General features: G+C 37.6%; 1 protein-coding gene across 1 annotated transcript; it reads left to right on the forward strand.

Moving 5' to 3' along the window:
* Positions 1-6,330: 6,330 nt before the first annotated feature.
* LOC104242661 (H/ACA ribonucleoprotein complex non-core subunit NAF1-like) lies at positions 6,331-15,824 on the forward strand. The gene is made up of 3 exons (XM_009797728.2): positions 6,331-7,329; positions 14,301-14,378; positions 14,475-15,824. Exons 1-3 carry the CDS (start codon positions 6,484-6,486, stop codon positions 15,633-15,635), a joined length of 2,085 nt encoding a protein of 694 aa, XP_009796030.1. The 5' UTR covers positions 6,331-6,483; the 3' UTR covers positions 15,636-15,824.
* The last annotated feature ends 425 nt before the right edge of the window (positions 15,825-16,249 follow it).

The raw sequence follows: 16,249 nt of genomic DNA on the forward strand, positions 1-16,249 counted from the left end.
TGCAAATATCACTGTGTTATAATTGGCCGGCTAGTTCAAGCAAGGTAATTTACTCTCTAAAAAACCAAAAAGATACTAACATCCAAAATAATAAGAAGGAGGAGATGGTATTTAAACCAACCATTCAATACACAACAACCTACATACCAAGTTTTCTTGTTTAATCATCAAAGTAAAAAATCCAGCTAAATTCGTACTCTGGCAGCTAAAATAATAAAGAAGGAAAAGATCGAATAGCAGTAGGTGTAGGCATTAGTAGAATGAATATGGTCAGGTAGATCACATGCCAAGTGCCTTACAACCGAAGAAAATATAGCTGTATTGTGTTGGTGTGTTCATAATAAATGCACTTTTAGTACCCGGTAAATTCTTCTTTAATTTGTTGGTAAATTATTTTTCCTTATTCTCACCCAGAGGCGGAACTATATATGCTATACAGAATGCCCGTCAAATTCCATTTATACATGCATGTCTTTAGAAAATAGTGATATATTAGTAGGGGCACCCTATATACAAAGTAGATTTTGGTTGAATCCAGAAGTGCATCCGTGACCTTCAAATCCTGGGTCCACCTCTGTTTTCATCCGGTATCTGCATTAGGCTAAGATTAATTTGGATTTTCGCCGAGTAAGGCTTTTTTTCAATGGAGAAGTGCTTCCAATCATGATTTTTTTTTTTTTTTTAAATTTTCAAGGCTCGAAATTGAAATTCTTAATTAAGGGAAAATGAATCTTATACATACCACTACAACATTTGAAGATCGTGTTGGTAGTATTAAATTCCAATAAAAATCAAACAACTTGTTATGCAACTGCACTTTGCACAATTGGCTAAATAGACAACAGAGACATGCCATAGGAAAATCCACAGTATATGCCAACATCATGCGATTGGGAACAGTCAAAGCCAGCTTTTTTCATTAATATTCTTGTTGGTGGGTCATTTCAAATACTAATGGTTGTAAATATATAGCTTCATGATTAAGGTATCATTTTTCTTGTGGGAGGCAAAATTCAAAATTTTAATTTAGTTACATTATTTCTACAACCATTATTTTGTTTATGACAACAAGTACAAACTTCTTGTATGCATATATATAAAAGAAGATAATGAAAAAAAAAACTGGTACGGAGTACTTTCCCTTTTAATAGGTTTTATATGGCGTAAATTTGAATTAGTTAGGTCTCAATATGGATATCGTTAACTGACATCATATGGAAACCAAAAGAAAAAAAAAAACATACATAATTTTGTCTGCGCATGCGCTACTTGTAATGTCATTTACTCTTGCATAGCATAGTAATGATAGTTTAATTATGCTACTGACACCGATACTGATTAATTAGTTTCCAAATATAAGTACACAATGTGGAATACACATTTATCAACCATATATATAGTAAATGATATATTTTGGAGCTGGATATAATTTCTTTAGTATATGTCTAGTTAAATTACAGTTATAACTAATCACTTTGTGTCATCTTGATTAAGTTTAATACCTTTGCCTTCATTGAGAATTAATCTAATCCGTTATTGGTATTAGGACAGAGCTATAATATTAGGTACCGGTTCATAAGAATACAATAATTTTTGCTTAGATCCTTTGTTTGTATCATAAAATTAGTTAAATACATAGAAATATTCAATTGTCAATCCAAAAATTAAAAGTGAGTTGTGACTGTAGGAGTGGAGCAATGATTTGAAGTTTATGGGCTCGTGATTCTAATTATTTTTAAGTTACTGAGTTCTAAATTAATAATTTGTACATATTTAATGAATTTCATCAAACAAATACAGGGTTTGAACCAAAGTTATTAGGTTCAGCCGAACCCGTAACTCGCTCTCTAGCTCTGCCCCTGATTGTGAATTCGGTGGTAAATTCAAAATTCATAGGTTTCGAATCTTAACACCACCTCTGCAGGCTGCAGTTGTGCATGGATGATGGATTGGTATGGAGTGATGGGTTGCCATCTTTCTGCAATATTACATGCAGTTCATCCGCGTGAAGAGTGTATGACTTTGTGTATAAAATATTTATATCTTCTGTGTCAGCTATAAGAAGAATAAAATTAAAAGTTGGAGCTTTTATATAGTCAACAAGTTCCTTTATAAATCTCAACTTGTCCACTGTGCTAAAATTAATTAAGTATCCTCTGATTTAACCAACATCAGTAATTGCATTCTGTGGACTATGATCTGAAGTAAATCTTGGATTGGTTAATTGAAAGCAGTCATTATATAATTGTTAAGTAATCAAGAAGATTTTTTAAAAGGTGTTATAAGTAATATTTAATTAATGGTAATAACCCCAACCCCCATCTCCCCAACAGTAAATTTTGGCTTCATAATGACAATATAATTGAACCTAAGACCAAACCATTGTCTAATTCTTTGCCTTTTCAGACCAAATTAAACAACACTTGACGATATTAGTTTCCATCTAGTATAGTCTCTTGCTAATAAATGTTGAAAATTTTCTATTTCAAGGAGTCCATGTACTTTAGATCACTTTCACGTAGGGACAAATTAAATTACACCTCATCCTTCAAAATAGGAAAGTGTGGACATACTAATACAGTGTGTGGTGTACAAATTCAATTAATATTTCGTAAATGAGTGCAAGTCCTTTTTCCATATCATGTCATTATAATTGATCATTAAGTCTTTTTCAACTTAATGAAATCTTTATTTCTCCAACGTACATGTGGATGACAATTTATCAACTCCATTTATGAAATGTATCATACAGAAAACGATTATGTCACTGTATATATTATTGAAAAATTCCAAACTTGTCATTAATCTGTAGTTAATATTTCAAATGAGCCTATGAATTGTTGAAAAGTCAAATTCAATATTGTAAGTGCAAGCCGACGTTCCTAATATGAAAGTAAAAGCCGACCCGAAGTAGGAAACGAAAAATCTAATGCTATAGTCGAATTGAAGACTTTCAACATTCATGCTATTTGAATGAGCTTTCAATATGAGGTGGAGACTCTATGTCGTACACAAAGAATAAACGATCTAAGAATATCATCCCAATATATTTTGGTACTACTAATTACAGTGTAGAAATAACACATAATTAAGAAAGGAATTATGATATTTTGATGGTGTAATCCTTTAGTTTTCCATTGACCTTTCCTTCATTTACAATCGACCCTTTATTTTATTTTAACTTCTTTTTTTTTTGGCAGACTTGTTATCCTGTGAGTGATTATGGAGTGATGGGTTGCCATTTTTTCTTCAATTATTACAGGCAACCAGTTACGTGTAGAGTGTTTTGACTTTTTTATGTATAATAAAAAATTTATATGTTTCCTGTGTCTCATGCCAAACAAAGAAGAGTAAAAAATACACATTATTAGAGGAAGAAATTAAACGGTGGGTCTTTAAAGGCTTCATCAGAACTGGACCAAAGGAGATTAAAATAGAGCTTTTAGTCAACAAATTCACTGTAAATTACCAACTTGTCTACTCTCCACTCTGCTAAATTAAATTAGGTTTCCCACTAGGTGTTCGGGATTCGTGCTGCATAAGGCACATTTAAGGGAAAAACACTCCCTAACAAGATTTTTTCTATACCCTAGGACTTGAACCCAAACCTCGATCTCGTTTAGAATGAAGAAATTCCATTCATCCCACCACAACCCAGATTGGTGCATGCTAAACTACATAACCTAATTGCAAGATAAACTAGTCCTGTTGCAGATTGAACAACTGTCAGTAACTGTATTCTGTGGACTGTGATCCAACGTAACTGTAGCTATGGTTGGTTCAAAGCACACTGTTTCCTGAATAATCACAACACTTCCTACTTTATGCCACGCCAAAAATTATAAAGAAAACTATTTACGGGATGGACCTAAGTTATATATTCTGATAGTGTGATTCTTTTTAACATTATCCGTCTAGTTTAATCTGCAACAATAAGTTAGCGATCACTTATATATAATTTTTAATTAATGTTTATCGTAAAAAATATCTTTAATTACTTTATACATGACATAATTTTATATGCATTTTTAATTTTATAAAAATGAATAAAACGGCTGTACAGATTAAAATAGTATTCAGGTAGGTCCTTCGAAGTTAAGATTGTGATGTGAGTGAAAGAAAATCTTATGATATTCAAAAATTGCCTCAACTTCGAGGCACTTTTTAATCCAATAGATTCTTTGAGATTTTTTTTTTCCTAAAAACTTTTCAACGTTTTTTTTTTTTTTGAAAAAATCCCACTCCGAAATCATTGGCGATCATCCCAACCCACAACTTATAGAAAAGTCAATTTTAGGGGTGATTATTTGAAAATATCTTGTGTTTGCAAAGTCAATAAAAAGTAGTCACTATTTAAGACGACAATATGAAAAGTTCCAGTAGAATATGTTGGATTATGGAACTCCTGCATATAAATTTTTAGTATATTATATTGGAACTCCACCACAATATGATAGAATTTCATATGTAAAAAAATTCGCACTTTAATATGTTATGAATATTTTTATTTAGATTTTATTTTTACATAAAAAAGTAATTAATTTTGAAAATATAGCTAATTTTCTATTAGCAATTTTAAATCAGACTATTTCTGATTTGTTCCTATAGAAAATGTTGCTTCATGATGACAATATAATTGAGCTTGACTATTCTGTAATAGCTAGCTTGACTTTTCAGATACGATATTGTACAAAACAACACTTGACAATTCAAACAAGAGCAGTATGTTGCTAAAACTTAGGTGTTGATGATATTCTATTTTATTTTGTTTGGTAGGTGTTAATGACATTTTAGTTTAAGCACTCCATTACTTAAAATTACCTCGTGGGGTCTAAAAAGAGTAACGTAAGGATTATTTCCTCCCCAATGATAACTAAGAAACCAGTGCTTGAGTCCCCTTAATTCCTAAATCATGGCCTTATCATTGATCGCACAAGTCATTTTCAACTAACTAATGCAATCTTGATTTCTCTCAACACGAACATGTTGATAAAATGGCATGATCTCCATTCATCAAATATTTTATCTTTTAGAAAATGAGCATGTCCATTGCTGGGCTCTAATAAGGGCAGCACTGGTTTATTGCACTTAGGGCCACCTAAATATTTCAAAAATTCAATCTTCTCAATAATATATTGAGACGCCAAACTTCTAAAATCAGTTTATTTTGAGAAGTGCTTTTGGTGAGAAGCAGTTTGTGTTTGGTTAATTAATTTAAAATATACTTTTGAACAGTAATTAGTGTTTGGCCAAACTTTTGAAAACTGCTTCTAAGTGTATTTTTCTCAAAAGTGCTTCTCAGAAAAGTGCTTTTGGAGAGAAGCTACTTTTTTCTGCTTCTCAAAAACTGCTTATGTTTCTCCTCAAAAACACTTTTTTTCCTTCCAAAAGTTTGACCGAACACTTCAAATTGAGGCCAAAAATGCTTTTGCCCCCCAAAAAGTTTGGCCAAACAGGCTATTTGTCTCTACTCTCTTTACTTTCTCTCAAATCGTACTTCTAAACAAATTAGGATCCAAAGATAATTGTGATGCAAATCCATTCCCTCAATGTACTAGAATACTCTAATTACTTTTATTAATTTTGCCAATTATTCCTTCTTACCAAACTCTGATTTAACCCCCACCCCCCAAACCATTGGCGGAAGGGGTGTCAAACGACACCCTTTCGCGAGACAAAATATATATGTATATATACTATGTATTGACTTCCCTTAATTTTTTAGTATATTTACTTTTATATATTTTAACACCCCTTAATGAAAATTCTGATTCCGCCACTGGTCCAAGGTAACCTTAGGAGTTAAGATAATTTTATAAGACCCTTGTGATCTTTATTTATGTCTTTGTCTGTTTATATATATATATATCCAATACAGTGGATCCCTCACTATTTTCGTATGCTTTTCGATGTTGTTTATATATATATCCAATACAGTGGATCCCTCACTATTTTCGTATGCTTTTCGACTATTATTTCTTTTGCACAAATAGCTGGTCGAATTTATTATTTATTTATTTTAATCGGTATACATGTATTATACACGTATATATATATATATATTATTTATATATTACATACATTATCTGCTTTTTTTAGTTTTAGCTGTTGGATGAATGACTATTTTGGTTAGTTTTTCAACCATAAAATCATGGATCCACTGTATTGGGCTAGTTGGGCTGGTCCCTCTCCCAAAATTGCCTTGTGGAGAATGGACAAACAAAGGAAATGGCCCGTGGTTGAAGAACATAGAAGCCCAAACCCAAGCCCGGTTGATTCCCCATTTCCCTTTTTTCCAATTTATTTTTAGGCCTTCTAAATTATTATTCTGTGTTAAACCCTAGGGTTTAAGATGCTTTCGCTTGCTCAACAAAAGCCTCAAAATCCGCACATCACTCTTTGTATACGTTTATAAAGTCAGTATCTTTCCTATTACAGCAACTATGTCAAAGATTTTGAAAACCCAAATTTCGTTACTTGAACATGGTGTATCCCACAGGTGATGAGGTTGAAGAAGATAAAAAAATTCAACCCCTTTCAGACCTTGACAAACAAAACGACCCCTTTAGCCTATCTGTTCCTGATTTTGACGACTCTTTTTTGACTTCTGCTGATTTTGATTCAATCAAAGATTTAATCTTGGATAGCCCTATAGCTGAAGTTAAACAAGAACCAGCTGAGTTTGGTTCTGAACAAGTTGAGTTTAGCACTATGGATATGAATAATGAATTGGGTGTTTGTGAAATTTCTGAAAAATATGAAGTTCAAAAGGAGGTTTCTGTAAAGTTGGATTCTTTGAGTTGTTTGAAGGTGGAAAAGAGAGAATGCGGAGAAGTGGGGAACTTGGATTGTATAGTTGAGGAGGGGATTGGGAAAGTTAGTATAAATGGGACAGAGGATGAAAGAGTTGTTGACGAAGATGGAAATAGTGTGAATATTGCTGAAGCTGATATTGGCAATTGTAGCATTGTCAGTGATAGTGTGGCGGCTGTCGTTAGCAAGAGTGAGGAGAGTGATGAAGTTGCCATCATCAGTAATAGGGCTGAGGAAAGAAGTGTTGATGAGACAAGTACAGTGAATGGTGACAAGTTAAAAGGGGGTGAAGATGGGAGCAGTAGTGATACCGAATCTGAAAGTGAAAGCTCAGCCTCTTCATCGGAGTCTAGTAGCCATGATGATGGGAGTAGCTCGAGCGAGGAAGAAGAAAGGGAGGTGGATATGGAAGAAGGTGAGATTGAGGCGTCTGATCCCGATGAGATGGTTGCTTGGAATGAAGATGATGAGGACACTGCTGTTAAGGGACCAATCAGGTCTAAGAATGAGGTTCAGGTATTAATTTATCATTTCATATGTAATTGCTAATGCATCTGAATTACTAATTGTTGCAGCTTATCAGTGCTTTATTTGTCTGCACCTTATGGATTGTAACAGAAAAATGACTAAATTTCAGCTAAATATTCAGAAAAGACACCCAGCCTTTAAATTAAGGATTATACAAGAGATGATGCTCTAATCGGTGCCTGTAAAGCATGGATATTAAAATAGGCAATCATACATTATTTATTTGAAGAGCAACCATGTCAATGAAAGATGAATGGGCTTTTTCGAGTAAAAGATGACTGCCCTTAGTATAGCCAATTCTGGAACTCAAATCTTTGATCATTGTTATAGACTTGAAGCCAGAATTGCTGACTTCTGTATATATCTAAAATTGCAAACCGGATAGCATTTGATTGATATCTTGATATTCTTTTTGTATTAGTGTATGCGTGGTCTAAATATGTAACACCGGAACTTGGTGGGATGTGGAGTTCATCTATCTCCCTTTATGGATCCCAAGTCCCAGTTATTTGTCATACCCATAGATAAAGTGGCAAACACTGTAAAGTAAGTTTTGGCTGACACAAAGCTAACACCATAACTAACCTGATTGTCGTTCCAAAAAATTCAGATTGGTTCTTCTTCATTTTCCTATAATGACGTCTCTTTATTTTATTTTATTTTAAATTGTTGGAATTCAAATTTGGGCTTTGGTTTGCTAAATAGGGGAGAGCTCTAGAAGAATAGCTCTGAAATACCTACAGTTTTTCTGTGGGGTGCCCTACCAATCTAAAGCCTTAAACAGCTACCAATCTAAAGCCTTGAACAGCAAATGAAAAATGGCATCATAGTACGGATTTGTTGCAGTTCTAAGGGCTTTTTTCCCTTTTGAAAGTAATCTCGGTTCCTCTATTTGAGCCAGTTTTTGCTTTCTAGAAGCTACCCACTTTGACTCTTTCATTCACAAATTCGCCTCCAAACGCCATTACATGTTTTTTTTATCATTTTCGTTTTCTCTGTAAAAAAAAGTAAGTTTTGGCTGACCTCCAGGGGTTATCATCGAAATAGGTCTTCCTTTCAGCATGATCCACGGGTTGATATGGTTGATGTGAACATGACTACATGAGCATGTTTCTGTATTTGCAAGGAACTAAGGATAATAGAAGAGCTAATCAGGTAATTATTATGTGACAAGAAAAGTGCTTACAGCACAAAATATCTTTAGTAGACCTGGGTTGGGTAACAGTAAGCAATGCCTCAAACTTGTCGTGAAAGCCTTATACTACAGGAAAAACAATGTCTGTAGGGAAGTGGCACTATTCATTGTGGATTAGGTGTAAAAAAGAATCCAGCTTAAGCTCAAAAATAAATTGTTGTTGTGTAGTTATCTATATAGAATGTTGTCAAGTACTTCAACGTGTTCGATATTTTAGACTTTGTGGTTTAAACTCCATCTCCAATTTTCACAAGAGTCTGGTTTGATGTTTGGAAGACCGAGAATGTTACGGATGCCTTTATTGGAAAACAGTATACAAGGCGTGGAACCATTCAGCAGCAACATTAATTATGCTATTTTATTTTTATTAGCTTTTGTTTCCAGTTATGGTATTATGTTAGGTTTTTAATTCTATTTCAAATATGTTTCCTACTTGGACAAGTTTTCCTATTTTATCTGTAACCTCTATTTAAAGAGCAGTAATGCTAGAAATAAAGACACGCAGAATTTTCTTTTAACTCCAGAGGTGCGAGACTCTCTCTCAACGAGTCTTAAGGTTGGAGCTCCCTTTGACGAGCCCCACAGATCTGTCACCATAGGTCGTTCAAAGGGAAGAAATAAAAACAAGAAAAAGACCTCGTTACTGGAAGAGGATTTTCCTGTTAATCGCCTAGTGACACGATCCTTAACCCGTGAATATAACAAATTGGTACCAGAGATAAACACTATGGGCGATGCCAGCGAATTAAGAGTTCTTTTACAAGAAATTCAGCAAGCGAATGAATTAAGAATTGCTGCAATTGAATCGCGAATGGAAGCTCGGTTACAACAAGTATCGCAACAACTGGAGGAACTAATAAGCGGGTCCAACAGAAGCCGCAACAAAGAAACTGATGATGGCTTAGCAGGCAGTAGTGCTATTGGCAATCGAAATACCAGAATAGAGGAGAGACCGAAATTACGAACGGGAGGCGGAATTGTGCCACGATATACCAAGCTTGACTTCCCCACCTTCGATGGTTCTAGCGACCCGCTGGTATGGCTCCACCGTTGTGAAAAGTTCTTTGCCAATCAACACACTGCGGAGTTGGATAAGGTTGGTCTGGCAGCTTTTCACATGTTGGGCGAGGTTCAACTCTGGTATTTCAAATTGGAACAGGAAAAACCCACACTCATGTGGGGAACATTTAAAGACTATTGTACTCTCAGATTTGGGCCACCTTTACGTGGCAACCCATTGGGGGAGTTGGTGAATCTTAAACAAATAGGGACCGTGGAAGAATATCAACGCCAATTCCAGGGGCTGCTAGCACGTGCTTGTACGGTGCGGGCAGATCAGCAGGTTGACCTATTTACGGCAGGATTAAGAGATTCAATTCGACTAGATGTAGAGATGTTAAGTCCTCCAAATTTGGCGCAAATGATGAATCTGGCACGTGCCTATGAGAAAAAGCAACAACTTACTACCAGCCTCCGTCGAAGTTATGGAACATCTATTGGTATGAGTTCAAAGACCAACAATATTGGATCAATTGCAAACTCGAAGATTAACTCTGGCCAAGGAAATTTTACAGCAGCAAATTCCAGTACCAACAGTGTGAATTCACCATTTATTAAGAGGTTGTCACGAGTCGAGATGGCAGAAAGACGGGCAAAGGGTTTGTGCTCTAATTGTGATGAACAATATGAACCTGGACATCAATGTAAAAAATTATTTTGGTTAGAAATTAGTGATGAAGAAACCATGACACAAGAAGCGGCTAACGAGCCAGAAATATCCCTGCATGCCATGACAGGGAAGCAAAATGCTAAAACCATGCAACTACAGTAATGCAAAAACATTACTGAGTTTGGTCGACATAGCAGCTCAACATCTAGGGCTGCAAATCCTACCTAAGTCATATTTGTATGTCTCGGTGGCAAATGGAGAGAAGGTTCCTAGCACCGGAATTTGTCAACGGGTTCGGTTTTCTGTTGCTGACAACTTTTTTGTGGCTGATTTTTATATAATTCCTGTGGGTGGCTTTGACTTTGTTTTGGGAATTAAGTGGCTACAAACATTAGGACCTATACTATGGGATTTTGTCTCTCTTACGATGACTTTTAAACTAGCTGGAAATTCAGTCACCTTACAAGGGCAAAGGCAACCAGATGAGCCACAACTACATCTTATTCAAGCACCATCTGAACAACAAAACTAACTGGATGATTTATTATCCGACTTCAATGTCATGTTTCATGATCCAGTAGGGCTGCCACCTCTTCGCACGTGTGATCAGAGAATTTGCCTCCAACCCGAAATAGGGCCCGTAGTGGTCAGACATTACCGATATCCTCACTCACAAAAAGACGAGATAGAAAGGCAATGTGACCAGATGTTGCAACAAGGCATTATTCGGCCAAGCCAATCGCCTTTTTCCTCACCGGTGCTATTAGTTCGCAAGCAAGATGGAACATGGCGTTTTTGTGGGGATTACAGAGAACTTAATACCATAACAATTAAGGATAAATTTCCTATTCCAGTAGTTGATGAATTGTTGGATGAACTACGCGGAACTCGGTTCTTTACCAAGCTGGATCTTAAATCAGGTTATCACCAAGTCCGCATGCATCCCAGGGATATAGAGAAGTTCGCTTTTCGGACTCACCATGGGCACTTTGAGTTCCTAGTCATGCCATTTGGTTTAACAAATGCCCCATCCACTTTTCAAGCATTGATGAACGAGGTATTTCGTAAGTGTCTGCGCTTGTTTGTCCTAGTATTTTTTGATGATATCTTAATCTATAGCAAGTCTTGGGAAGAGCATTTAGGTCATATTATAACTGTTTTTGAGTTACTACGGGCTCACCACCTCTGTTTAAAAAGGTCCAAGTGTTCTTTTGGGGAAAATCAAGTGGCCTATCTTGGTAATGTAGTTTCAGCGATAGGTGTATCAGCAGACACAAGCAAAATTAAGGCAGTTGACAACTGGCCCCAACCTCAATCTATCACTGCCTTGAGGGTTTTTTTAGGACTAACAGGCTATTACCGGAAATTTATTCGTGACTACGGACAAATTGCAGCTCTCCTCACAACCATGCTCAAACGGAATTCATTTAATTGGACAGAGTCAGCCCTAGCCTCCTTTACTGCTCTAAAACAGGCTCTAGTGGCTGCCCCGGTTTTGCAATTGCCTAATTTCGATGAGGAGTTCGTGGTGGAATGTGATGCTTCAGGTGTGGGAATTGGGGCTGTTCTACAACAGAGGGCTGTTCTTCAGGTGATCGGCATTTTAAATTGCCTGTTATGAGAGGGAACTAATAGGATTGGCTAAAGCTGTTCAGCATTGGCGATCTTATTTGTGGGGGCAGCAGTTTCTCATCCGCACAGATCATTATAGCCTTAAATATTTGCTAGAACAACATCTCACCACATCCCCACAACAACACTGGATCAGTAAATTCATGGGCTTTACTTTTCGGGTTGAGTATAAGGCTGGAAGAGCAAATGTAGCTGCAGATGCTTTATCTCGGCGTGATACAGATGAAGGAATGCTATTCGCCATCTCACAGCCACGAGTTGTATTGATTGACGAACTGCGAGTAGAAACTCAACATTCTGCAGCTCTCAAAGAAATTGCAGCCAAGATAGAGCGCCAAGAACTGGGTAAAGATTGGTCTATGCGAGACAGCCTTATTTTTTACAAAGACTGAATTTATTTGCCTACAGAATCTCCCGTGATAACTTCTGTGGTATCTGGAATTCACGATAGCACTCATGAAGGTGTTCAGAAAACACTGCAAAGATTGCGTAAAGACTCTTTTTGGGAGGGTATGAAGTCCACTATTCAGGACTATATTGCTGCCTGCCAAGTGTGCCAACGCAACAAGGCTGAACACTTATCCCCAGCCGGCTTGCTTCAACCGTTGAAACTGCCAACACAAATTTGGGCTGACATTTCTATGGATTTCATTGATGGCTTGCCAAAATCATTAGGAAAATCAGCTCTTCTGGTAGTAGTCGACCGTTTCTCTAATTATGCTCATTTCCTTCCTCTCGCACATCCTTATACTGCTGCTAGTGTTGCTGGTCTCTTCTTCAACCAAGTTGTGCGTTTACACGGCCTACCTGAATCTATTGTCTCTGATCGTGATGCTCTTTTTACTAGTAATTTTTGGAAAGAGCTTTTTCGATTGTGCGGCACCAAACTAGCTTTTTCCTCAGCCTACCATCCACAAAGTGATGGGCAAACAGAGGTTGTTAACCGCACAGTTGAGATGTACTTGCGTTGCTTTGTGGGAGGACAACCGAAGCAATGGGTGAACTGGATTTCCTGGGCAGAATTCTGTTATAACACTTCCTATCATACTGCATTGCGTGCTTCACCTTTTCAGGTTGTCTATGGGCGTGATCCACCTCATCTGCTTTCCTATGCTCCAGGATCATCTAGAGTAGATGCTCTGGATCAAGCCTTGATTGACCGGGATCTAGTTCTGCAAGAAATTCGCAGCAGACTTCAACAGGCCCAACAACGCATGAAAGAGGTTTATGACAAGGGTCATCGCGATGTCGAGTTTACTCCGGGTTCATTGGTCTGGTTACGGTTGCATCCTTATCGACAACGCTCTCTTGCTGGCCATAAACACCATAAGCTTGCTCCTAAGTTTTATGGTCCTTTTTCAGTGGTACGCAAAATTGGTCAAGTTGCTTATCAACTAGCTTTACCATCAGATTGCAAGCTTCATGATGTCTTTCATGTTTCCCTTCTCAAACCTTTCAAGGGAGAAGTTCCTACCGGTCAGCCTGCATTACCCCCTCTGGAAGATGGCAAGGTTGTGTTTGTCCCAAACACCATTCTCCGATCCCGACTCAATCGTGGAAATTGGGAGATTCTTGCTCAATGGTGTGGATTTTCAGCTGATGATGCTACGTGATCTGGTTCAGCTTCGTGATGCTTTTCCACATTACAAGCTTGAGGACAAGCTCTTTCTCCAGGAGGGGAGTGATGTTAAGGATGCCTTTATTGGAAAACAGTATAAAAGGCGTGGAACCATTCAGCAGCAACATTAATTATGCTATTTTATTTTTATTAGCTTTTGTTTCCAGTTATGGTATTATGTTAGGTTTTTAATTCTATTTCAATTAGGTTTCCTACTTGGACAAGTTTTCCTATTTTATCTGTAAGCTCTATTTAAAGAGCAGTAATGTTAGAAATAAAGACACGCAGAATTTTCTTAACTCCAGAGGTGCGAGACTCTCTCTCAACGGGTCTTAAGGTTGGAGCTCCCTTTGACGAACCCCACAGATCTGTCACCATAGGTCGTTCAAAGGGAAGAAATAAAAACAAGAAAAAGACCTCGTTACTGGAAGAGGATTTTCCTGTTAATCGCCCAGTGACACGATCCTTAACCCGTGAATATAACAGAGAAGATGCATACAAATCTGGAGAATGGCAGAATGTAGTTTTGAAGAAGAAAAAAGACGGTCTTGTTTCTGCTCTATGCCTGTCTACTTATCCTTAGAAGCTAGAAGGACATCTTGATCAGTCCCAGTTTGAGATTAATCGATATTTCAGAAAATGTAAAAACAAATCAAGTTTCTTCTCTTCATGGAACTCTGACTTGCATCCAAGCAAACTTCATTTTAATGATCTGGTTGCTTAGGTAATATTTTATGCTGCTACTCGAACTCTATGATATTACTCTATGGTAAGAAGTGACGCTGTGGATTTGCTTTTCATGTTTTTCTCAACATGCACAATATTCAGTCTTCTTGCTTCTGCAGGCTCTACCCCCAGTTCCTGCAGTGACTGTAACCTTACAACCACATCACCAGATGCTGCCTGTAGGAGTTGTATCATCGGTGAGACTAAAAAGCTAAAAAGCAAACAACGCAATCTGATCTTTTGTCTTTTGCTTCTGTTTTATTCAACTTTGTTATCTATGTATGGTTTGACAGATCATTGGAGCCCAAGTTGTAGTAGAAGGGGTGGAGAAGCATACTCCTCTTTACGACGGTTCTATTCTCTGGATAACAGAAAGCAGATCTCCTCTAGGTATAGTGGATGAGATTTTTGGGCCTGTCAAGAACCCTTACTACATTGTAAGATACAATTCTGATAACGAAGTCCCAACTGGAATCAACCCGGGCACCTTGATCTCTTTTGTCCCTGAATTTTCCGAACATGTGTTAAATGACAACAGTCTTTACAAGAAAGGGTATGATGCATCTGGTGAAAATGATGAAGAGGTGTCTGAGGCGGAAGAATTTTCAGATGATGAGAAGGAGGCTGAGTACAAGAGAATGCTGAAAATGAAAAAGAGGGGTGCCACAAATGACCAGAAACCAGGAAACAACAAGGACAAAAGGAAACCCAAAAATAAATCTCAGAACTGGAAACACAATGAATCTGCGGCTGCAGATGTGCAACGTGAAAATGCTAGGCCACCAGTCGACCAAAGTCAACGTTTTATCTCAGCTGCTGCTGGTTCACTGGATCAAGGTGTTCATCCAAACTCCTCGTTTCAAGGACATGTACAGAGTAGTAGGCCTCCATCAGCCCCTCCATTTCCTTCTATGGAAAAAGCCCCTGGTCAAGCAGCACCATCAGCTGGAGTTTGGACGAATGGAATCCCATATCAGCAGCCCCAGAATATGGGCTTTCCTAATGCACTGCCGACTATTGGCATGCCATGGCCACAACAGATTCATCAACAGCAAATGTTTCCAATGCCTTCGCCAAATGCAGTACCTTTTGAGCAGCAAATGAATCCAACTCTTTCGTCCAACTTTATCTTCCCAGCAGGTGGCCAACCAAATTTTGGTGCCGGGCCATCATTTCTACCTTGGCCTGCATTAGGACAAAATGTTTTTAATCAACCACAACTGTCAATGGGTCAAATGGCTCCTACACCCTTGATTTTGGGAGGTCAGGTACCAGTGAATGGACCACAAATGGTACAGAACAACAATTCACAACCAAATGCTGCAGGTCCAGGCGGCTATATACACGGCTCTCCAAACTTCAATCAAGGCACTCATTCTGGTGGTGGTCGGAGAGGGAATCACAGGGGTGGTGGCCGTTTTAGTGGTAGGAGAGGCAGGACACAACGTAACTGAAAGGTGAAAAAATGTACCATTGATACCATGCACGGAGAAAATTACTCTTAACTTCTATTAAAAATACAGTAGTAGTAGTAGTTGTAGTAGGTTTCCGAGTTTGCTTCCCATTTTCCTTCAGGGATCAAGTGTGTACAGGGATATTCACCTTTTTATGGTTTCATCAAATGTAATGCATTTTGTCCCAAATTCTAACTGTTTGCTTTCCAGCAATGCTCTCCTAGAAAATGCAGACGATGCACAAAGCAGTGGCTAAGTAGTTCCACTTTGTTCCATCTGGCTAAGTGGATTTTTGAAGAGAGACGTGCAAGTTGGATAATCATTCTCTTATTGTACTATACTGTTACTGGTTTGATAAATTTATCAGCTGAGAAGTCTCATGAAATAAACAAGCTAGACACGTACTGATTAAGATTCTTCAACTTTATTAGTAGGACATGTCCCCTCCTCCCCCCACAAGGAAAAGGAAGAAAGCGCTCCAAAATGCCATCCAACAGGAGCTAATAGGCTTACCTCTGTTGCCAAATATGTTTATTCGTATCCGGTGCTTACACCAAACTACGACTTTAAAAATATGTTAAAAATACATGCGGTTATGTGAATATCGATTGAGA

Source organism: Nicotiana sylvestris, chromosome 7 (genome assembly GCF_000393655.2).
Source record: "Nicotiana sylvestris chromosome 7, ASM39365v2, whole genome shotgun sequence".
Lineage (NCBI taxonomy): Eukaryota > Viridiplantae > Streptophyta > Magnoliopsida > Solanales > Solanaceae > Nicotiana > Nicotiana sylvestris.